Source organism: Stomoxys calcitrans, chromosome 4 (genome assembly GCF_963082655.1).
Source record: "Stomoxys calcitrans chromosome 4, idStoCalc2.1, whole genome shotgun sequence".
NCBI classification, from domain to species: domain Eukaryota; kingdom Metazoa; phylum Arthropoda; class Insecta; order Diptera; family Muscidae; genus Stomoxys; species Stomoxys calcitrans.
The window spans coordinates 82561775-82587763 of NC_081555.1; the positions used below are offsets into that span (position 1 = coordinate 82561775).

General features: G+C 38.7%; 2 protein-coding genes across 2 annotated transcripts; both read right to left on the bottom strand.

Moving 5' to 3' along the window:
* Positions 1-10132: 10132 nt before the first annotated feature.
* LOC131997222 (uncharacterized) lies at positions 10133-18158 on the bottom strand. Its single transcript, XM_059367813.1, has 2 exons — positions 18089-18158; positions 10133-11782 (listed from the first exon to the last, which is right to left on the bottom strand). The coding sequence occupies exon 2, from the start codon at positions 11776-11778 to the stop codon at positions 10732-10734; it is 1047 nt and encodes a 348-aa protein (XP_059223796.1). The 5' UTR covers positions 11779-11782; positions 18089-18158; the 3' UTR covers positions 10133-10731.
* Positions 11804-17020, bottom strand: LOC131996976 (uncharacterized). The gene has a single exon (XM_059367188.1). It carries the CDS (start codon positions 17018-17020, stop codon positions 11804-11806), a length of 5217 nt encoding a protein of 1738 aa, XP_059223171.1.
* Positions 18159-25989: the final 7831 nt, after the last annotated feature.

The following is a 25989-nucleotide window of genomic DNA, read 5'->3' on the forward strand; positions in this document are numbered from 1 at the left end:
CAGAGCTTAACTTGCATGACATGCAGTTTCAACAAGACGGTGCCACATGCCATACAGCACGCGTGACAATTTTGTTTCACGTTCGGGACCGGTCAATTGGCTGCTTAGATCGAGCGATTTAACACCTTTAGACTATTTTTTTGTGGGGCTATGTTAAAGCTCATGTCTATACAGACAAGCCCGCTTTAATTGATGGATTTGAAAACAACATTGAAGCATTTATTCGTGAGATACCGTCCGAAATGTTGGAAAGAATATGCCAAAATTTGCCGAAGCAGGTGGACCATTGGAAGCGCAGTCACGGTCAACATTAGCATGAAATAATCTTCAAACATTAATTTATATGGGCCGTACTATCGATTCAAATAAAGATTTTATGTATTTTTCTAAATGTTATGTGTTTTGTTATGAAAAACTTGTCTCTAGCTCCTAAAAAATCACCATTATAAAAGAATCCCTGGATTCTTATACCGTCCACTATAGGATGGGGCGTATACTAATTTCGTCATTCTGTTTGTAACTACTCGAAATACTAGTCTGAGACCCCATATTTATTCTTGATCGTCGTGACATTTTATGTCGATCTAGCCATGTCCGTCTGTCCGTCCGTCCGTCCGTCCGTCTGTCGAAAGCACGCTAACTTCCGAAGGAGTAAAGCTAGCCGCTTGAAATTTTGCACAAATACTTCTTACTAGTGTAGGTCGGTTGGTATTGTAAATGGGCCTTATCGGTCCATGTTTTGATATAGCTGCCATAAACCGATCTTGGGTCTTGACTTCTTGGGCTTCTACAGTGCGCAATTCTTATCCGATTCGAATGAAATTTTGCACGACGTGTTTTGTTATGATATCCAACAACTGTGCCAAGTATGGTTCAAATCGGTTCATAACCTGATATAGCTGTCATATTAACCGATCTTGGGTCTTGACTTCTTGAGCCTCTAGAGGGCGCAATTCTTATCCGATTGGAATGAAATTTTGCACGACGTGTTTTGTTATAATATCCACCAACTGTGCCAAGTATAGTTCAAATCGGTTCATAACCTGATATAGCTGCCATATAAACCGATCTTGGGTCTGGACTTCTTGAGCCTCTAGAGGGCGCAATTCTTATCTGATTTCAATGAATTTTGGCACATAGTATTTTGTTATGATATCCAACAACTGTGCTTAGTATAGTTCAAATCGGTTCAAAACCTGATATAGCTGTCATATAAACAGATATGGGGACTTTTTGAGCTTCTAGAGGGCGCCTATCCGATTTGGCTGAAATTTTGCATGACGTATTTCATTCTTACTTTCAACTACTGTTTCAAATAAGGTTCAAATTGGTTCATAATCTGATATAGCTGTCATATAAACTGATCTGGGATCTTGATTTCTTGAACCACTAGAGGTCGCAATTCTTATCCGATTTGGCTGAAATTTTGCACGAGATGTTTTTTTTATGATTTTCAACAACTGTGCCAAGTATGGGTGAAATAGGTCCATAACCTGATATAGCTGCCTTATAAACCGATCTGGGTCTTGACTTCTTAAGCCTTTAGAGGGCGCAAATCCTATCCGATTTCGCTAAAATTTTGCTTGACGTGTTTCGTTATGAATTTCAGCAGCTGTGCCAAGTATGGTTCAAATTGGTACATAACCTGATATAGCTGCCATTTAACCGATCTTGGGTCTTGACTTCTTGAGCCTCTAGAGTGCGGAATTCTTATCCGATTGGAATGAAATTTTGCACGACGTGTTTTGTTATGATATCCAACAACTGCGCCAAGTATGGTTCAAATCGGCCCATAACCTGATATAGCTGCCATATAGTCTCTTATGACCATCAACCTACGTGTTTCTTATGGTCTGAATCGGTCTATAGCCCGATACAGCTCTCATATATATTGATCTCTCTATTTTACTTCTTGAGCCCCCAGGGGGCGCAATTCTTATTCAAATTGACTGACATTTTACACAGGTCTCCAACATATAATTTAATTGTGGTCCAAACCGGACCATATCTTGATATCGCTCTAATGGCAGAGCAATTATTTTCTTATATCCTGTTTTGCCTAAGAAGAAATGGCGGGAAAAGAACTCGACAAATGCGATCCATGGTGGAGGGTTTATAAGATTCGGCCCGGCCGAACTTAGCACGCTTTTACTTGTTCTTGTTATGAATTCCCAATATCTTTGTTTAGTTTCTGTCTGTAAGGAGAAACTGTGCAAATCACTTGTACAGGGCACATAAAATTGGGCACATTTGAACTTAGCTAGCGTTCACGTGTTTCAATAAATAAGAACCTACTAAAATTTAGCCATCTAATTTAGACTGTGCTATCATGTCATATACCCAGCAAAAACTCATATTACCGGGTAAGTCAGTGGGTAACCCGAAACAAGATTCTGTAACCACTTACTAGTAGGTATACCCGCAGTAATACTTTAACATGGGCATGTCCTCAAAAGAAAGTACTTCAGAGTAAACATACCACCAGATGACAAATAATGAAATCTTCGTACAAATACAGAAGTACAAAAAATAACGTATCTCTAAACATACCAAAGTATGGAAAATAATAGCTTCAATTTATTAATACTTATTGCTTTAAAATAATGACATACCCGAAAACATACAAAATGTTGCAAAATAATGAATTACTTCCAAATGTACTGAATCACCCAAAATAATGACTCCTATTCAGTAATACTTACTTTTCTAAAATAATGAATTTTTTATGGAATATAATTATTTGAAATCATTTTATTTTTTTTAATACAGTTAATTTCTGTACGAATTAAATATAATCAAATGAGATCTAGTCTTTTTTTTAACTAACAGAAAGAATTAAAATTGTCTTTGCTTTTAAAACTAAAAATGATTTACGAGGAAAACAAATTATAAGGTATTTACAGTAGCGTGAAAAAATTAGTACAAAAGTAAATTCAAGTTTGTTTGTTTATGTGTATGTCCATGTTAATTTGTGCACAAAGTACAAATCGCATTTCTGGTCTGATTTACTTTAAATTTGGCACAGGTGGCTTTTTTGGCCTAGGGACGGACGCTATTTATCGTATCGTAATTACTTTAAGATTTAACTGAACTCTTTTCGTTTTCAAATATTCTTTTTAATTGTTACTTAATTTTTTGTTATTCTTTAACTTATTATTACCAATAAGTAATTATTTAACTCATTATAGGTAACCCATTATTAGGTATTTCTACGAGTAACAAGAATTTTCTTAATGGTATGCCTGTGGGTAATGGCATGTACTTACCCAGTTTTTGCTGGGTAAATTCAAAAATTAACTTTTCCTCCAATTTTTCATTTGTATTTTAACTCCTTTCAGAGAACAAGTGAATTAAATCTTCCATTTTTGCAAATATTTACATCATGTTTTATACGTGCGTTTTCTAAGGACTGTCACATCGTAACAAAAGGACATCATTTTTCAACTGTTAAATGTCAACGAAACGGAAAACTTGTTATTTTGCTCAAACGACTTTGGATTTTTTCAGTTCAGTTTAATGTTATTTGGTGCATATATGACATAAGGATTTATTGCCCATTTTATTCTTTTCGTTTAAAGAGACAACTTCTTTCACAATCTCCTTTGTTGCGTTACCTTGCTTGAAGATGTGATTTATCCCTGTTGTGGAGAAGGAAAAAATTATTTTTTCAGTTTTTTCCACGCAGTGTGGAATTCTTTTTTTGTATAAGTTATGAGGTGTAAAATAACTACCTCGACAATCTAAGAAGGTTGATTAAAGGAACTATAACATTATAATAAGTAAGTAATGGTTCGATAGAAAGTGCTAGATGCAAACTGAAATTCCCCGGAAAAGTTGGTTCATCACCTCCACCATAGAATTGGAAGTATTCATATTTCTTTATTCCGTTTGCTAGATAAAAAGCTTATATAGTCTAATCGCCATGATATTCCAAATGGTTATGGTAATGTCCATCCTATACGTCGAAAATAGAGATCTTATGTCCTATCCGTCGCGAGAACGTTTTACAGAACAGGAAGTTTCTGGTGTTCAGGGTGTTTAAAAATTGATATAGTTATAATACAGAACTATCTTTTTTAGGCAAACAAAGAATATTGAATATGAACTGTTATGCTATTGGAGCTATATCAGGTTATAGACCGCTTCGAACCATAAATTAATTGAATGCTGAACATTGTAGAAGTCATTGTGTTTTGTGCATTTTAGTCTATTCGGATAAGAATTACGCCTTGTAGGGGCTCAAAAAGGAAAATCGGGAGATCGGTTTTTATGGGAACTGTATCAAGCTATAGATCGATTCAGACCATATTAGACACGAATGTTGAAGGTCAGGAGAGAAGCCGTTGTACAAAATTTCTATCCAATCGGATGAGAATTGCGCCCTCTAGAGGATCAAGAAGTCAAGATCCCAGATCATTTTATATGGCAGCTATATCAGGTTATGTACCGATTTGCACCATACTTAGCGCAGTTATTGGAAGTCATAACAAAACACCTCATGCTAAATTTCAGCCAAATTTTGCACATGGTGTTTTGGTATCACTTCTAACAATTGTGCTTAGTATGGCGTAAATCGGTACATAACCTGATATAGCTGCCATATAAAACGATCTTGTGTCTTGACTTCTTGAGCCTCTAGAGGACGCAATTCTCGTCCGATTTGACCGAAATTTTGCACGTGGTGTTTTTTTTTATCACAATAACAACTGTGTTAAGTTTGATTCAAATCAGTTTATAATCTGGTATAGCTGTCATATAAACCGACCATGGATCTTGACTTCTTGAGCCAATAGAGCGCGTAATTCTCATCAGATTCTATCAGTCAGTTTATAATCTGGTATAGCTGTCATATAAACCGACCATGGATCTTGACTTCTTGAGCCAATAGAGCGCGTAATTCTCATCAGATTTGGCTGAAATTTTGAATGAAGTGTTTTGTTATGACTTCCAATAACTGTGCTAAGTATGGCGCAAATCGGTACATAACCTGATAAAGCTGCCATAAAAACCGATCTGGGATCTTGATTTCTTGAGCCTCTGGCGAGCGCAATTATCATCCGATTTAGCAGAAATTTTGTACAACGGCGTCCCTCATGAACCTCAACATACGTGTCTAATATGGTCTGAATCGATCAATAGCTTGATACAGCTCCAATATAAACCTATCTCCCAATTTAGCTTCTTGAGCCCCTACGAGGCGCAATTCTTATCAAAATGAACTGAAATATTACTCAATGACTTCTGCAATGTTCAGCATTCATTTATGGTCCGACTCGGACTATAATTTGAAATAGTAGCTTCAATAGCATAACAGTTCTTATTCAATATTCTTTGTTTGCCTAAAAAGAGACACCGCATAGAACTGGACAAATGCCATCCATGGTAGAGGGTATATATGATTCGGCCCGTCCGAAGCACCATGATCCATTTGACGAATCCCCCTGATGAAGATTCATGGCGAATCAGTATTCACGATACGCGTAGCCGGTCAGATGCCTATTAGTAACATCGCACAGTTTGCCTTACTCTTAAGTGTTCTTTGCTGAGCAATTCTTTGAATAGAATGCATTGAACAAAGTGGTCTATATATAGGTCTATATCCTGCAATGGAATCTCGATAAGATTTTAAGACCAAAAAAAAAACCAAATAGACAAACCAAATGAGGGGCACAAGTAGATTATAATTTAAAAATTTTGAATTCTTTTTCCAACGTGTTCTTAATAAACCCGTAAATTTTTGTACCCACCACCGCAGGATGGGGGTATATTTATTTTGTCATTCCGTTTGAAACACATCGAAATATCCATTTCCGACCCTACTAAGTATATATATTCTTAATTAGCGTAAAAATCTAAGACGATTTAGCCATGTCCGTCCGTCTGTCTGTTGAGCTAGACCTTTGTATAAATTCTTTATTTTGTCCATAAGCAGGTTAAGTTCGAAGATGGGCTATATCGGACTATAACTTGATTTAGCCCCCATATAGACCGATTCGCTGATTTAGGGTCTTAGGCCCATAAAAGCCAGATTTGTTATCCAATTTTGCTGAAATTTGGGACATTGAGTAGAGTTAGGCCATTCGACATCCTTCTTCAATTTTCCGCAGATCGGTCCAGATTTGGATATAGCTGCCCTATAGCCCGATCCGCCGATTTATGGTCTTATGACCATGAAAGAAGCATTTCTTGTCCGATTTCGCCCAAATTTGGGACAGTGGGTTGTGTTAGGCCCTTCGGCATCTTCTTCAATTTGACCCAGATCGCTCCAGATTTGGTTATAGCTGCCATATAGATCGATATCTCTAGATTTAAGGATTTGGGTCCATAAAAGACGCATTCATTATCCGATGTCATCGAAATTTGGAACAGTGAGTTGGCCCTCGACATAGTTCTGCAATATGGCACAGGTCGGTCACTATTTGGATATAGCTGCCATATAGACCTATTTCTTGATTTATGGCTTTAGACCCATTAAGGGCGCATTTATAGTCCGATTTTGCCAAAATTTCGGACAGTGAGTTATGTTGGGCCCTTTGACATCCTTCCTTAATTTAGCCAAAATGGGTCCAGATTTGGATATAGTTGCCATATACACCGATCTCGTGATTTAAGGTTTAAGTCGAATAAAAGACGCATTTATTGTCCGATGTCGCCGAAATTTCTTACAGTGATTTAAGTTAGGCCATATAGAGCGATATCTCGATATAAGTTTTTAGGCCCATAGAAGGCGCATTTATTGTCCGCTTTTTCCGAAATTTGAGACAGTGAGTTGCACAAGGCTCTTTAATAACTTTCTGCAATTTGGCGCAGATCGGTTCAGATTTAGATACAGCTGCCATATAGACCGATCTCTCGATTTAAAGTCTTGGCCTCACCAAGGGCACATTTATAATCCGATTTCGCTGAAATTTGACACCGTGTCTTATGTAAGGCTTTTTAACATGCGTGTCGTATATGGTTCAGATCGGTCTATATTTGGATATGGCTATCAAAAAGACCAATATTTTGTTCTACAAAATTGAACAGTGTCTTATACTAATTAGACCTCTCAATATCCGTGTCGAATTTGATACAAATCGGACCATATTTCTATAAAGTTGCTATGGGGGCATAAATTATGTATTTTTCACCGGATTATGACGAAAGGTGGTTTACATATATTCCCGAGGTGGTGGGTATCCATAAGTTCGGTCCGGCCGATCTAACGCCTTTTTTATAGTTTTTAATTAATTCAAATAATAACATGTAAAAGCGTGCTAAGTTCGGCCGGGCCGAATCTTATATACCCTCCACCATGGATCGCATTTGTCGAATTCATTTCCGGGCATCTCTTCTTAGGCAAAAAAGGATATAAGAAAAGAGTTGCTCTGCTATTAAAACGATATCAAGATATGGTCCGGTTCGGACCACAATTAAATTATATGTTGGAGACCTGTGTAAAATTTCAGCCAATTCGTATAAGAATTGCGCCCATTGGGGCTCACGAAATAAAATAGAGAGAACGATTTATATGGGATCTGTATCGGGCTATAAACCGATTCAGACCATAATAAACACGTTTGTTGATGGTCATGAGAGGATCCGTCTTACAAAATTTCAGCCAAATCGGATAGGAATTGCGCCCTCTAGAAGCTCAACAAGTCAAATCCCCAGATCTGTTTATATGACAGCTATATCAGGTTATGGACCGATTTCGACCATACTTGGCACAGTTGTTGGATATCATAACGAAATACTTCGTGGAAAAATTCATTCAAATCGGATAAGAATTGTGGCCTCTAGAGGCTCAAGAAGTCAAGACCCAAGATCGGTTTATATGGCAGCTATATCAGGTTATGGACCGATTTCAACCATACTTGGCACAGTTGTTGGGTATCATACCAAAACACGTCGTGCGAAGTTCCATTCCATTCGGATAAGAATTGCGCCCTCTAGAGGCTCAAGAAGTCAAGACCCAAGATCGGTTTATATCGCAGCTATATCAGGTTATGGGCCGATTTCAACCATACTTGGCACAGTTGTTGGATATCATAACAAAACACGTCGTGCAAAATTTCATTCTGATCGGATAAGAATTGCGCACGCTAGAGGCTCAAGAAGTCAAGACCCAAGATCGGTTTATATGGCAGCTATATCAGGTTATGGACCGATTTGAACCATACTTGACACAGTTGTTGGATATCATAACAAAACACGTCGTGCAAAATTTCATTCTGATCGGATAAGAATTACGCACGCTAGAGGCTCAAGAAGTCAAGACCCAAGATCGGTTTATATGACAGCTATATCAGGTTATGGACCGATTTGAACTATACTTGGCACAGTTGTTGGATATTGTAACAAAACACGTCGTGCAAAATTTCATTCCAATCGGATAAGAATTGCGCACTCTAGAGGCTCAAGAAGTCAAGACCCAAGATCGGTTTATATGGCAGCTATATCAAAACATGGATCGATATGGCCCGTTTACAATACCAACCGACCTACACTAATAAGAAGTATTTGTGCAAAATTTCAAGCGGCTAGCTTTACTCCTTCGGAAGTTAGCGTGCTTTCGACAGACAGACGGACGGACGGACGGACAGACGGACGGACATGGCTAGATCGACATAAAATGTCACGACGATCAAGAATATATATACTTTATGGGGTCTCAGACGAATATTTCGAGTAGTTACAAACAGAATGACGAAATTAGTATACCCCCCATCTTATGGTGGAGAGTATAAAAGTGTTTGGAAGTAATCTTAATTTCAGAAACCATTCACTTAACTGCTTGTACTTTGGCCCATTCCCGAACAGTGATTTTCTTCAGCGCATCCGTAATACGGACATATTTGTTGATTGGTATAGATCGGATTGTTATCTGGAGAATTAGGCCATTCTTGGTTTGCACGTATTTAAGGTGACGGTGCCGAGCCTGACCCATGGTCTACGACCAAATTGCGTATCCACAGCTCTAAAGTTATTTCCAAAATATTTTTCTGATTAAAAGTCGCATTTAGTTTTACGCCAGGCCATCGGCGCTCACAGTTGACCAAACAATCGCTTGAGACGACTTTCGTCTCAAGTGATAGAGACGGCCACCCGAAAATTTCTTCGGGTGGCCGTTCGTAGATTTAACTCACACTATCATTTTGGGAGACTACGAAATGCTCAATTGGAAAATTTTTCTCGTCAGAGAACACGAAGCTCGGAAATTCACCACGTTCGTGCAAGCGCAGCAACACCATCGCTCATTCGAGTCAAACTTTTTTGCGTTGGCTAAAACTTTTAAGGCTTTACCTTGTATATGTATATGTTGCATATTGTAACGGAATTACAATATATGTTGCATCTTGTAACGGAATTCTTTCCTGTACTCGCCGAACTATTTCAAGTGTTGCTGCACTTTTTGGACCACCACCATGGCGTTTATCATCGCTACCGGTACCATTATAACGATTTTTCATGCGACACACATAATTTTTGTTTATTTTAAGGTGTTTGAGTTCACCAACAATCAACGAAAGTGGTTTTTCAGCTAACTATAATGCAAACTACAACACGAATAACTACCTGTTTAAATTATTGTTTGCTCGTGAACAAAACAATGAGCTGTCGATAAAACAATTTCCATGTATCTGACATTTTTAGTTTCACAGATAAACCAGTGCAAACTTGATAGCATTTCGTGTCTGTGTATATGGACGATTATAGCTAATATTTAGAGTGTGTGTTAAGGTAATAATTAAATCTCAAGTGAACTGATATTCAATAGATAAACATTTTAAATGCAGTAAACAAGAATTTACAAATAGAGAGTATCTAAAAGAATCATCTTTCCTGAGTAGAAACTAAAAGCTAATTTATGAATACTGCTACTAATATATCTCTTCTTTCTAACGAAACTCAAAAAGTCCCTTAAATTATCTTTAAATTTTGATATTGCCCTCTGTTACGCGGCAAAACAAAAGGGCAAAATCCTAACAACAATTAAACCAAACACTGGTGGAACACCACTGGAACCAACAAAGGCAAACCAGGCAAAAAAAAAGGTTCTTTTAATAATACACGGTTATTTAGTGCGCGTGCCAAAACCAGGAAACTTAAACGTGTTTCACTTTTTCGCGTCGGAAATAACAAGCAGCGGTTTCAAATTCAGCGAAATTAACAAATTTGTTTATTTGAAGAATATACGTCCGTCCACTTCAACGATTATAGCAACTAGTAACTATTTAATTACAAAACATTCATAATTTCCTTAAACTAATCCAGCGAGTGCGCCATGTAAGCAACGATTAGAAGAAATATCCCACGCCTGAAGACATAGTGGCCACTTCAAAACCAAAATCGGGGTTGCTATCAAAATCACAGAGCAGACCAAACCACGCCACAGCACGAACGTGAACATCCCGGCCACCTTTCAGTCTTGCGGTATCCGAAAGCTCTGAAAATAACTCGAAAAGCAAGGAAAATAAAACAGCAAAAAGAAAAAAAAAGAATTAATGCGTTGTTCACATCAGTGCCAACTAGAAAAAGCACATTGGCAATTCAACTATATTACACAAAAAACAGCATTTTCAAAATTCATTCATGTGAAAAAGAAAAAAAAAAATCAAAATTCAAAATCCAACAAATCACCAAGTTCCGAAGTGAGAAAAAAATCCAATTGAAGTAGGCTGCAATGGTTTAAAATATTGTATTATATCGTACCATGGTTAAAGCATATACATGATGTCTTACAGGAAACTAGGGAATGTAAGAACCTGATATCACATATCCAAAAATTGTGAATTGTGCCAGAGGTTTTCCCAGTGCACCACCAAAGACCCCATTCCGCATTATTTTTGGGTACAAATCTCCTCCCAACGTGATACTCACAGGTGCTGAGGTATAAAAATGCTCGTCTGCCAATTGCAAACCAGGAAACTCATCAACAATTCGTACATCAATGGACTTCTTTGGAGTCACAACTGTGTGATTACGACGCACTTCAGCATATGTTTCGACTGTTGCCGACATCCCGTGATTGCCTCGAATTTGAAGAAGACATCTTGTCTTGTTTCCGACTCGGACCACCCTTTGACCCATTCGACTTACCAAAGACTCAGCTACAATAGAACTCTCAATGCTTGGGTCAATTACGGCTCGTTCATGTATGTAGCGATCCCCACAAACTATCTTTATTACAGCGGTCGCTTTCAGCAGTATGGTCTCTCGTAGGCAGTATGCCGGAATTACCTCTGTTGACATCTCATTTTTACCTTTGTACGGCTTACGCCTCCGTTCATCGAAAGGTACTACCTCCTTCGCAGGTTTGTCCTTGGGGGCATGTTGAGACGAACTAGGTCTCTTGTGCCGATTACCGCGGGACGAACTAGGTCCCCTATTGGTTGCACGTCTGGACGAACTAGGTCCATCATGCTGATGTGAAGATTGGGACGGACGAGGTCCCTTCTTCGACGGGGTCTTGGACGAAGGTTGTGGTCCTTGCCTAGCACCATCATGATACGCCATCACAGTGGACGAACGAGGTCCAGGTTTGTGTAGAAGCGTGTGATGCATATCGCCACATTTGCGACACTTGCCAGTACTTTCACATGTGCGCCATGTATGATCATGTGCTAGGCATCCAGCGCAATGCTGATATATCGAAATAATTTTCATTCGTTCCGCATAATCCATATCCAAAAACTTACGACAGAATCGCAGAGGGTGGTCCTTAAGGCAAACACGGCAAACTATGCGTTTTTTGCCGGCCCGATTGTCGACATTGTATTTTTTTGCTTTAACCATGATTCTAAAATAAAGTAAATAAGTTCTAATTAGAGGGTAGAACGACCAGTTTTACTACTGGCCTCACTATCAGGCCACGTTCGGTCTTGACCTCTACAACACGCACCAGCTGATCGACGCCTGGTAACACCTTAGTGACACGACCTAATCTCCATTCATTCGGTGGGATGTTGTCCTCCTTAATAACTACCATATCCTCCACTTTCACATTGTCGTCAGGATTTTTCCACTTATTTCTTCTCGTTAGTTCCTTCAAGTATTCATTCTTCCACCGGAGACACAAGAGCTGATTTAAAGCCTTAACCCTTTGCCAACGGTTGACAATTGATTCAGGTGCCTCTCGAATGTCTGGTTCGGGGGGAGCTAAAATGGGCCCACCTATCAAAAAATGTCCTGGTGTCAGCGCGTCCAAACAAGATACATCATCAGATATAGGACAAAGTGGCCGCGAATTTAGGCAAGCCTCAATACGGGCCAAGAGTGTTGAAAATTCTTCGAAGGTGTATTTAAGACTACCCGCTATTCTTCTAAGGTGATGCTTGAAAGATCTCACTCCAGCCTCCCACAAACCGCCCATATGTGGTGCGCTTGCTGGATTAAAATGCCAACTGATGCCCTGTGTCGCATATGATCCCGTTAGTTGAGGGCCAATCACCTTAAGAAATTCCCGAAACTCGGATTTCAAAGTCTTCGAAGCTCCAACGAAATTAGTGCCGTTGTCCGAATACATTTCCTTGGGGCAACCCCGGCGGGAAACAAAACGGGAGAAAGCTGCCAAGAAGGTTGTTGACGATAAGTCACTAACTGCTTCTAAATGGACAGCCCTTGTGGCAAAACATATAAAAAGACACACGTATCCTTTCGTTATCAAACATGCTCGACCTGTATAGTTCTTTATATCATATGGCCCTGCGAAATCCACACCAGTTCGAGTAAAGGCCCTGTCAAGTATTGTTCTAGAGACTGGCAAAGACGCCATTAACTGACAACGTGTCTTTTTTGCCATTATTGAACAAATTCTACAACGATTTATGGCCCATCGAATCAAATTCTTAACCCGGGGTATCCAAAATTCCGTTCTCAAAACTCTAAGCATCAATTGATTACCACCATGCAGCGTCATTTGATGTACGAAGACTATCAGAAGCCTCGATATTCTACAGTTATAGGGCAAAATCAAAGGATGCTTTTCACTATACGACAGAGAAGTGGCATTATCCAGCCGGCCGCCAACGCGCATCAGGCCCTTCGGATCAATAAATGGGTTTAAGCAAAGTAAATGACTTCTATTTGAAATCGATTGATTATTCAACAATCTATAGTAATCGTCAGTGAAATAAACCTTTTGGGCAACAACAACCAGACGTTCTTTCGAAAGCTGGAGCTCCTCCGAACTCACTGATGTCTGCGAAAAATTCCTCCGGCCATTTAAACAGTCAATGAACCGAAAAACATAAGCCATTACACGCAATGCCCTGGCATAGGATGAGAACCTGTCAAGAATTTCCTCATAATCCTTAATGAAAGTTGAGAAGAGTTTCACCTTCCGTTCCTCCTCCTCTGTAGCAAAGTCAACGTTGCTCTTGTCCCACTGGCTATTAGGAGATTGTAGCCAAGACGGTCCCTGCCACCATAGGGTCTCATCTATAAGATCTTGAGGGCGAACACCCCTGCTAATCAGGTCAGCAGGATTACACTCTGATCGGACATGTCTCCAGTTGTCCTTTCCAACCTTATCAAGAATTTTCGACACCCTATTTGCAACAAAGGTCGTCCATGAGCTAGGTGGTTTTTGGAGCCAAGCAAGAACAATCATAGAGTCGGACCAACAATAAAATTTAGTGTTCTTCTCATCTAAACACAAATCGGTTCTAACGACTCCCATTAAATCTGCCAACAAAAGAGCTCCGCAAAGTTCTAACCTCGGCAGCGAAACAATCTTCAGAGGGGCTACCCTCGATTTAGCCAGTAATAAATGAGCCTGTACGGATCCACCATCCACAACTCGTACATAAATGCAAGCTCCATAAGCCTTTTCTGAAGCGTCCGAAAATCCATGAAGTTCTACTTGAGCGCTAGGGTGAAACCCCACCCACCTTGGAATCTTAATGTGATTCAATGACACATAGTCACAAATAAACTGATTCCACATATTGTGGCTCCTCTCAGTCAATTCCTGATCCCAACCAATTCCTTCACCCCAAATCTGCTGCATCAAGATCTTGGCAACAACAATAACGGGACCAAGCCAACCAGCAGGATCAAATAAACTGGCAATTATAGATAAAACTTCTCTTTTCGTAAAATTCAGCTTCATTTGAATTGGCTTGACTGAAAAATAGAAGAAATCACCCTTGGCGTTCCACCTTATACCCAACGTCTTGGCATTACTCTCGTCTTCGATTTCCAAAAAATTCTCACTAAGACGGTGGCCAGATGGTAATCCCTGCAGAATTTTTTCATCATTCGCGGTCCACTTCCTCATAGAAAACCCAGCAGAGGACAAGGCTTGAATCAATTGGTCCCTAGCCGCTATAGCCAGTGTCACTTCGTGTGCTCCCGCGAGAGCATCATCCACATACATCATATGACGCAATATCTTAGCTGCCAAAGGCAGCTCCTTCTCAACATCTGAGGCCAACTGTAACAGGGTTCTAATGGCCAAAAATGGTGCACAGTTAACACCAAATGTTACAGTTTTTAACTCAAAATCTTTTAAAACAGCCTTGGGATCCTTGCGAAAAACTATTCTCTGGAATCTTGTATGTTCCTTATGTAGCCAAATTTGACGGTACATCTTCTCGATGTCCCCATTAAAAACAAACCGATAAAAACGCCATCGTATTATCAACAACATTAGGTCATTTTGCAGAATGGGACCAGGGTACAAAGTGTCGTTTAAACTCAAGCCGGTGGAAGTTTTACAAGAGGCATTAAAGACTACCCTTACCTTTGTGGAAGTGCTCTCAGGTTTAATTACTGCATGATGGGGAAGATAAAAAGAATTCAAATCCTCTTGAATTTTAGGGATCTCCGTCATATGGCCTAATAGCACATATTCATCAAGGACACCGTCATATGTGGACTTAAATTCCGGTTTATTACACAATGACACCTCATTTCTCAAAAACTGGCGATACGCCTTCGTCCTGGAAAGACCAAGACCCTTCCCATTTGCAAATTGAGGTCTAAAAGGTAGCGATACAACATATCGACCATCCGGCAACCTTGTAGTAGTACTTTTGTAGACGTCTTCACAATATTCATCATCTGGACTGTATTTGGAAACCTTGGGTGGTTCCTCTAATAACCAAAATCTCTCCAAAAGCCTGTCTAGCTCGACCGCAGTGCAAAATGAGACATAGGTAGTAAATGTCCCAGGACTTGAGTCAGAAATCGGCCCTGTAAGTATCCAGCCAAAAATAGTTTCCTGGGCCACAAGAGACCCGAGTACGTTTTGCCGAACACCACCCAGCAAGATCTGAGGATAGATATCACCGCCAATTAATATGTCCACTTGATCACTCCTACCGAATTTCGGGTCGGCCAAAGGAAGATCGCCCAACGAAAAGGAATCTGGAATGTCAAGAGTGTGACCAGGCAGACGTCCCGTTAATCGTGGCAGAACTAAACTAGAAACTTGCACCTCAAAACCCACATTATGAGGAGACTTCAAAGAAAATTCACATTGTTTCTCCGCTGATCCCGCTAATGCATTATTTAAACCTGACACCCTGGCATTGACCTTTCTTACAGGGAGATTAAGTCGTCGTTGTAGTTTCTCGGAAATAAATGTAGCCTGAGAGCCAGAATCAATCAACGCCCTTGCCGAGAAAACAGTTCCATTAACCTCAATGTGAACAATGGCCGTCCCCAAAAGCACCTGCTTCCGAGTAGATACGAAACAATTTTGTACCCTGGATTCATCACTCGCAGCGTTTTGGGCCGCAAACCGACTCGTACCAGGCTGAGCCTCCAAATTCACCATGTCTTCAGTATCCAGCTGTCTAGATTCTTTATGCAAGAGAGTGTGATGCCTCAATTTGCATTTCGAGCAACTAAATTTGCTTGTACACTGATTTAGCTTATGATTACTGCTGAAGCAATTCAAACAAAGATTATTCCTTTTCACAGTAATAAACCTTTGCTCTTGATTCATTTCTAAAAACCTTGGGCAGGACTTCACAACATGATCTTGTGAACACACAAAACACAATCTTTTATCCATATTAGTCTGGTACGACTTTACCTTGCTGCTGGACCGGGAAGCTTCGTGAGAATCCTTTGTATCCGTCGGTTTAACCTCATGGGAATGTGTCAGGTCATACACTGTTTCCAAAGACTGGAATCTAGCTGTCAGAAAATCGTCCAGATCCGACCACTTTGAAATCTCCGTCTTATTTCTAACAGTCTGCTCCCAAAGCGATAAAGTATTAGTTGGTAACTTGGTTGAGCACAAAAATACAAAAATTGGATCCCAACTGTGTATATCGATTTCATGCAATTTCAAAGCGGTAATACAATTATTGATGTCTCGCTGAAGGCGATTTATCTCCCCTGCTGACTCGGATTTAACCGATCCAAGATTAAAAAGAATCTTCAACTGACTATTGACCAATATTCTCTTGTTCTCATATCGACTTTTAAGATTGGACCATGCGTTCTCAAACCCATCATTCGTCAAAGGGGATTTTTTAACTATTTCCAAAGCCTCCCCCTGAGTACTTTGACGCAAATAGAACAGCTCCTCAACAGGTGTAATGGATTTACAATCAATGTATACGGCTGTAAACATATCTCTAAACGAAGGCCATGACAAGTAGTCACCGTGAAAAACTTCAGTGGTGCAGGGTGGCAAACGCAAACGATGGTCCAAAAATCTATTTTCCAAAGGTTCTCTCCGTTGGACTTGGTGAGGACTAGCCATTGTTGACGACAAAGTGGAATGGTTAGCGAATGACTGGGACAACTCACCCATTTGTGCTGCACAACTGATGTAGGCTTCTCTACACTGCCTATATAAACGTGAAGCCTCTTCTTCATTCTCCGACCCATCGCATTCAACACTGAAACTCTCATAAGCTGTGTTTATCCTATTCCAAAGCCTGTTAAGTTCTGCCTTCCGCAGTTCCACAGTAAACATGGTATGATCGTCGTTGTTCATAGCATTGTATTCATTCTCGAAATCGAGGAATACTGCCACAAGTTTCCTAAATTTAATGAAAAATTTCGACTCTGCCATGTTTCACCTAAACAAGACCAAACTGATCACCGAATCCCGATAAATGTCCGAGGGCAACGAAATTTGGTGAAAACTAGCAAGGAAGCCACAAATAAAAATAATTACCAATTAAATAAAATTGCGGGACGAATCAACTTCTTATGATAAGTCTCTTACTACAGAGAATGTCAGGTATGTAAAGCGAAGACCAATTGTTAGCAAAGAAAAAGAAAGAAAAAAAAAAAAAAAAAAAAATTCCCACAATAATATATAGGGGTATGCTATTTTCACTGAAGCACTTTTCCCAAAACGCTCACCAAGGCCTTGCTAAATTATCCAAGTATAGCGAAACTTGTGGAAAATAGCAAATTAAATAATTGTCCACGAAATACAAGTGAAATATATGAGAAGGACGAATCAACTTCTGATTATACGTCTCCACTTTACTTAGACAGCTTGCTAAAAAGAATGTGGACAAACGAAAATTCTTCGGCTAGATAAAAATATAAAAAATAACTCTTTTCCATACAAGAATTAAAAACACTGGTTGCAATTGTAGCACTTCCAACCAAAAACAGCGAAATTTTACTAAAATAGCAATTTAATTATAACAAATTCAATGCAAACCAAAACCAAAAGTAATGGACGAAGCAACTTGTTATTAGAAGTCTCCTTTACCAACAGTACAAAATGTCAACAGCTGTCAACAAAGATAAATGAAAAATAAAAACACAACCATTTATCTTGCACAGGCACCAATTAGATTTGTTATTATTAATATTTTTTTTTTTTTTTACATTTCTCCTTTATTTTGCGGTATGTCTTTGTTTTAATTAAACATTCAACAAAGAAATTTTGCTCCAAAGCGAAAAACCAAAATAAAGCAGAATAACAAGAAGAAGACCAACGAGTAATTTAATGTTATTTGTTGGTATTTTGTATCAATACGTCGATCAGCTGTGACGTCGTTGCCAGATCCACACCTTTTAGGATTAAAAAATGGGGTACTCAACAACAAATAAATTTTATTAACAACTTTACTTTTGTTAATAAAAAGGTTAGTACGCACCAATAAACCGATAATATTACCTGATTTGGCCAAAATCTGTGGGAGAGATTAAAAGTGATCCTCGTATTCCAACGTATCCGGCTCGAAGGACCTATGTTACGCGGCAAAACAAAAGGGCAAAATCCTAACAACAATTAAACCAAACACTGGTGGAACACCACTGGAACCAACAAAGGCAAACCAGGCAAAAAAAAAGGTTCTTTTAATAATACACGGTTATTTAGTGCGCGTGCCAAAACCAGGAAACTTAAACGTGTTTCACTTTTTCGCGTCGGAAATAACAAGCAGCGGTTTCAAATTCAGCGAAATTAACAAATTTGTTTATTTGAAGAATATACGTCCGTCCACTTCAACGATTATAGCAACTAGTAACTATTTAATTACAAAACATTCATAATTTCCTTAAACTAATCCAGCGAGTGCGCCATGTAAGCAACGATTAGAAGAAATATCCCACGCCTGAAGACATAGTGGCCACTTCAAAACCAAAATCGGGGTTGCTATCAAAATCACAGAGCAGACCAAACCACGCCACAGCACGAACGTGAACACCTCAATAGAACATGAAAATTATCATGTACCATAAACGACCCGCAATTTGGAATAGCTTGAATTTATTACCATTCAATTTATAATTATGAACAATCTAACATACATACATTTATCAGCCCACATCCATTAAAAACATTTGTGTGCAGGATTGCATGTTGTAATGAATTCAATTGTAAATCAAATAAAAGACAAGCAAACAAACTGGTCATCATATTTATGTATTATGTAAATTTCAATGGACTATCTATTGTGGTTAATGGCCGTTTTAGGTTTTGATGTTCAAAAGACTAGTGCATATTGGGTTTGTCCATGTGTATCTTAGCCAACTCATGTGTGTAACATACATATGTAGATTTGTGTTTGCTATTTATAAATCCTTGTTGTATTTCAGACATTCAAATAGCCATTGTTTGGCCCTTAAGGAATACAATTGAATGGACCGGTGTCAGGTAGACACTTGTAGTAACTAAAACATCAATAGCTCCCATTGTGTGTTGTGGTCATGTTATGTTTGGCAGATTATATTGATTTAAGTATAGACTTGCCATTTTATACAGATCTGAGACAGTATTATTTCCAAAAAGGAAACAATTTAAATAATTCAACTTTCCAATTCTTCATCTGGCTTTAGAGATTAAAATCATGGGTTAAGGATGGTTTAGGAATGATTGATCATAACTTTTTGTTTGATGAGTTGTTAGAATTTCGATAAAAGTAAATTGTTTAAAAACGAAAAATTGTATTTAAAGAAAAACAAATAAACGAAATGACTGCTGACGTGAAATTCGTTTGTGCATAATATTTTTATACCCTACACCACTTCTGTGGTACAGGCAGGAATGTAGCCAGGGGGCCCTCGGGCCGGAGCTCCCCCAAAATGATTTTGTCTAAAGCAAAATATTTAATTAAATTTATACTAAACAAAAATTTCATTAAAATTTTTTACAATCGCAAAATTTTTTATTTATAAAATTCTACATAGACAAGAAGTCAAGACCCAAGATCGGTTTATATGACAGCTATATCAGATTATGGACCGATTTGAACCGTAGTATGCACAGTTGTTGGATATCATAACAAAACACGTCGTGCAAAATTTCATTTCAATCGGATAAGAATTGCGCACTCTAGAGGCTCAAGAAGTCAAGACCCAAGATCGGTTTAAATGGCAGCTATATCAAAACATGGTCCGATATGGCCCATTTACAATACCAACCGACCTATACTAATGAGAAGTATTTGTGCAAAATTTCAAGCTGCTAGCATTACTCCTTCGGAAGTTAGCGTGCTTTCGACAGACAGACGGACGGACGGACGGACATGGCTAGATCGACAAAAAAATTTCACGACTATCAACAATATATATACTTTATGGGGTCTCAGACAAATATTTCGAGTAGTTACAAACAGAATGACGAAATAAGTATACCCCCCATTCTATGGTGGAGGGTATAAAAAAGGCTGCAGATATTAATCTGCCCCATGCCACTATGGACATACACCGACGCCAGTAATCGGCTTGTTGTGCGCTCTAAAAACTATAAAGTAACCTCTAACAAGTAAAAGCGTGCTAAGTTCGGCCGGGCCGAATCTTACATACCCTCCACCATGGATCGCATTTGTCAAGTTCTTTTCCCGGCATCTCTTCTTAGGCAAAAAAATGATAATCGAAAAGACTTGCTCTGCTATTAGAGCAATATCAAGATATGGTCCGGTTCGGACCACAATTAAATTATACGTTGTAGACCTGTGTAAAATGTCAGCCAATTCGAATAATTCAGATCATAATAAACACGTATGTTGATGGTCATGAGAGGATCCGTAGTACAAAATTTCAGGCAAATCGGATAATAATTGCGACCTCTAGAGGCTCAAGAAGTTAAGATCCAAGATCGGTTTATATGGCAGCTATATCAGGTTATAGACCGATTTAGACCATAGTTGGCACAGTTATTGGGTATCGTAGCAAAACACGTCGTGCAAAATTTCATTCCAATCGGATAAGAATTGCGCACTCTAGAGGCTCAAGAAGTCAAGACCCAAGATCGGTTTATATGGCAGCTATATCAGGTTATCAACCGATTTGAACCATACTTGGCACAGTTGTTGGATATCATAATAAAACACGTCGTGCAAAATTTCATTCCAATCGGATAAGAATTGCGCACTCTAGAGGCTCAAGTAGTCAAGACCCAAGATCGGTTTATATGGCAGCTATATCAGGTTATCAACCGATTTGAACCATACTTGGCACAGTTGTTGGACATCATTATAAAACACGTCGTGCAAAATTTCATTCTGATCGGATAAGAATTGAGCACGGTAGAGGCTCAAGAAGTCAAGACCCAAGATCGGTTTATATGGCAGCTATATCAGGTTATCAACCGATTTGAACCATACTTGGCACAGTTGTTGGATATCTTAGTAAAACACGTCGTGCAAAATTTATTCCAATCGGATAAGAATTGCGCACTCTAGAGGCTCAAGAAGTCAAGACCCAAGATCGGTTTATATGGCAGCTATATCAAGTTATCAACCGATTTGAACCATACTTGGCACAGTTGTTGGATATCATAGTAAAACACGTCGTGCAAAAATTCACTCAAATCGGATAAGAAGTGCGCATTCTAGAGGCTCAAGAAGTCAAGACCCAATATCGGTTTATATGACAGCTATATTAAACCATAGACCGATATGGCCCATTTACAATACCAACTGGCCTACACTAATAAGAAGTATTTGTGGAAAATTTCAAGCGGCTAGCTTTACTCCTTCGGAAGTTAGCGTGCTTTCGACAGACAGACGGACGGACAGACGGACGGACATGGCTAGATCGACATAAAATGTAGCGACGATAAAGAATATATACTTTTTGGGGTCTCAAACGAATATTTCGAGTAGTTACAAACAGAATGACGAAATTAGTATACCCCCCATCTTATGGTGGAGGGTATAAAAAGATAAAAAGAAAATTATATGTTAGAATTCCATGCTACTTACAAAATCCTTAATTGCTTTCAATACCACTCCCCTAAGTTGGTTCATGTCTGGTATTGTGTCTCCAGCTATGTGCCGGCATCTGTTATACAAGAAAGCTGGGCAATAACAAGGGAACAAAATAGGAACCTATTTCTCATCATCTTCCCCGGATGCCCTACACATGCTATCACTTGCCGCACCGATTTTACATAAGTGAGCTCGTAGTCCTATGTGTCCCGTTATGATACAAATAGCTATATTGACCTCCTTCTTGCTTCCTTTCAATAATAGCCTCTCCTTCTCACGATCTGGATTCCCACATAGGGTTTTCACCTTCCGACGGTGTCGCTGTCCCACTTTGTTACATGTGCATTCGTCGTGCAACAGCGAAACTGTCGGTAGTACGGCGAAAATCCTTAAGGACTTACTTTCAGTAAAAATCTCTCTAAAGACAACCTCGAGATTATTTTTTGAATCCAAAAATTTAAATTTTGCACAAAATTTTAACCCATTACGCCTGACCCTCGATTCCGCTGTCCGATTTTGATGACTTTTACACCACCGTTGTGGTATAGGGTATTATGGATTTGTGCATTTGTTTGCAACGCTAAGAACGAGAAGAGCTAGACCCATTGATAAGTATACCGATCGACTCTGAATCTCTATTTGATTCGATTTAGCCATGTCCGTCTGTGAGTCCATGTATTCTTGTAATCAAAGTGCAGGTCGTATTTGTTGTCCGGTTGTCATGAAATTTGGCACAAGTCACTTTTTTGGCCCAAGGACAAACGCTATTGACTTTGAAAAAAATCGGTTCAAATTTAGATATAGCTCCCATATATATCGTTCATCCAATATGGCTTTTTAAGGCTGTAGAAGCCACAATTTTCGTCAGATCCTTACAAAATTTGGCACGAAGTGTTTTTTTAACGACCCAAATACTTAAATACTTGCAAACTTTTATTGAAATCGGTCCAGATTAAGATATAGCATATCTTTCATCCGATATGCCCTTTTAAAGCTGTAGGAGCCACAATTTTGGTGCGATCTCTACCATATTTGGCACGAAGTGCTTTTTGCGACTTTCCAATATGTGTGCAAAATTTCATCATAATCGGATCAGATTTATATATGGCTCTTATATATATCTTTCAATCGATATGGTCTTTTAAGGCTGTAGCAGGAACAATTTTCGTCCTCATATGTGTGCAAAGTTCCATAAAAAATTTGGTTTTCACGGGAATCTATAACAAAGCGTTTTAAAAAAGGACTCTTGGTTTTTCGTTTGAAAGGTCTCTCCCTACAGGTATTTTCGAAACTTTTATTTTCGATGGTTTATTTACACAACATCTTGTTACAACAAACAAAATATTTTCTTTTCCATGGTCTTAATTTTGGCTAACTTTTCTGTTGTAGGCAACCTGATGTTTGCGTCGGTCGTGACCATTCAATAAAAGTTGCTGCACTTCCGTTTTGGCACTCCCACACAATCGTTGGCAAGGTAGTTTTTACAGGCTATGTTTGCCATCTACCCACGATGTTGACTGTCGTTTCAGTTTTTGTTATGCTGGATGAATTTTTTTTGTGTAAATTGCCGTTTTTTGCATTTTATGGAAAAAATAATGTGTTTTTCTGATTCATATTTGATGGACAGGCAACAATAAAAGTTGCATTCATGCTTAAAATGGGGTCAACTGCTACAATTGATGTTTGGTATCCCACAACTAATTGAAATACATCAAGGGTTGCTGGTTTTCGATGACATTTTTCTTTTAAATTTAATGTTTTGCAATGAATAGACTCGAATGATGTTTGGCTAAAGCAAAAATTTAATGAAGTATTGTATATTTGCGTCAAGTATATTAAACCAGTCAGTCAAGAATGCATTATTAATTGAGGCATGATTTTTATGCAAAATCTTTATATTGCCATTACTTATTTGGCAAATGAGATGGTATATTGCATACAAGGTTGCGGAATCTAAGTTTTCAAGTAATTCTATATTTTCAAAATTTTTTTTTTTTTTTGAAAAATTGCCAAATAATAGAGAGAAAACTTTTATTTTGCATAAAAACACGGACTCTAGCTATTGTACACGAGACGAAAGCTTTCTTGAGTCTAAGGTATGTTTAATATATGATATGATATTTAGACATTTTCACGCTATATGCACTCGAGAGGCATGTTTATCAAAGATATTCAATATATAAAGATGTTGGATTTCAATTGCGGCTTTTGAATGTCTGATGTCGAATGAAAAAATTGCCCCATATTTTTATGCCCTCCACCATAAGATGGGGGTATACTAATTTCGTCATTCTGTCTGTAACACCTCGATATATCCGCCTGAGACCCCATCAACTATATATATTCTTGATCGTCATGTTATTTTAAGTCGATCCAGTCATGTCCGTTCGTCCGTCCGACCATCTGTCTGTCGAAAGCACTCTAACTCTCAAATACTTTTAGTGTAGGTCGGTTGGGATTGTAAATGGGCTAAATCGGCCCATGTTTTGATATAGTTGCCGTATAAACCGATCTTGGGTCTTGACATTTTGAGAATCTAGAGGGTGCAAATCTCGTCCGATTTAACTGAAATTTTGCACGTGGTGTTTTGGTATCACTTCCAATAACTGTGTTAGGTATGATTCAAATCGGTTCATAATCTGGTAAAGCTGTCATATAAACCTATATTGGATCTTGACTGATTGAGCCTCAAGAGTGCGCAATTCTCATCCGATTTGGTAGAAATTTTGTATAACGGCTTTTCTCATAACCTTCAACATACGTGTCTAATATGGTCTGAATCGATCAGTAGCTTGATACAGCTCGCATATAAACCTATCTCCCGATTTTGCTTCTTGAGCCCCTACAAGGCGCAATTCTTCTCCAAATGATCTGAAATATTACACAATGACTTCTACAATGTTCAGCATTCATTTATGGTTGGAATCGAACTATATCTTGATATAGCTCCTATAGAATAACAGTTCTTATTCAATATTCTTTGTTTGCCTTAAAAAAGATACGGTATATAAGATTCGGCCCGGGCGAACTTAGCACGGTCTTACTGGCTTCTTTTTTATCGATTTGCCTTAAAGTGTAATCAAGCGTTAGTGCTTCTTTTAATCAACATATTTATCGATTAAATTTGTCCCCTTTGGTACAGTGCTAGCAAAGGGAGAGATTTTTTAGCTCACGCACGTTTCGTGTATTGTTTTACTGTCAAACATTTTCTGTTGGCCTATAATTAAATCATGAATCGTCTTACAAACGAACAACGCTTGCAAATTATTTATATATGATCAAAATGCGTGCTTTCTTAAGAAAGGTTATCGCGCACTTCTTCCATTTTAACGACGAAGCTCATTTTTGGATCAATGAGTAAGTAAACAAGCAGAGTCGTTTACTTTGGAGTGAAGATCCGCCAGAAGCATTGCAAGAGCTACTAATGCATCCAAAAAAAGTCACAGTTTGGTGCGGTTTATGCGCTGGTGCCATCATTGGACCGTACTTCTTCAAAGATGATGCGAATCGTAACGTACATTAGAACATCCCATCCTATAGGGGAGAACTTTTTTTTGCAAATAGAGAAACGCATATGCTATTTTTTTCGCTTTAATCTTAATAAGCGAAAAAGGAAAAATCATGATGATCGGTTCACGATAACAGGTGCCGCAACGGCATTCGAAATTTAAAACGAAGAATTTTTTTGGGATCCATTTGAACAATTTGTCTTGGAATTTAATTTGAACACAAAGTAAACAAGTTACACCTGGAACTACTACATTGACAGTAAATAGTGTATTGATCGACTAAGAATTACTTTGACGTTTGATCTAGCTGTATCATTGTGGGCGCGAATTCGCCTGTCTTCTCGTCCGCGTTTTGTAATCAAGTTCTGGCCCCATTGGTTATCCAATCATCACTTATTATAATCACCACCATAGGAAGGGGGGTATACTTATCTAGTCATTCTATTTGTGACACCTAAATAGAATGTTCATCTAGGACCCCATTAAGTATATATAGCCATGTCTGTCAGTCTGTCTAACGAAATGTGGTTCACTGGAGATTGCAAATATGCTATATTGGTTCAGATTTGGATATAGCTCCCATATAAACCGATCTTCCGATTTGACTTCTTGAAGCCATGGAAGCCGCAATTTTTGTCCGATTTGGCATGTGGTGTTCTGTTATGACTTTCAATAACTGTGCCAAGTAAGGTCCAAATCGGTCAACAACCTGATATAGTTCCCATATAAACCTATCCCGAGTTTGATTTCTTGAGCCCCTGAAAGCCGCGATTTTTATCCGATTTGGCTGAAATTTCAGCGAAATCGGATAATAAAGTCTATATGGGAGCTATATCTAAATAAAGTCCGATCTG

What these genes read in the sequence shown, in the direction of transcription:
- LOC131997222 (XM_059367813.1), bottom strand. Translation starts at nt 11,778, where the DNA reads ATGGTTAAAGCAAAAAAATACAATGTCGACAATCGGGCCGGCAAAAAA.
- LOC131996976 (XM_059367188.1), bottom strand. Translation starts at nt 17,020, where the DNA reads ATGGCAGAGTCGAAATTTTTCATTAAATTTAGGAAACTTGTGGCAGTA.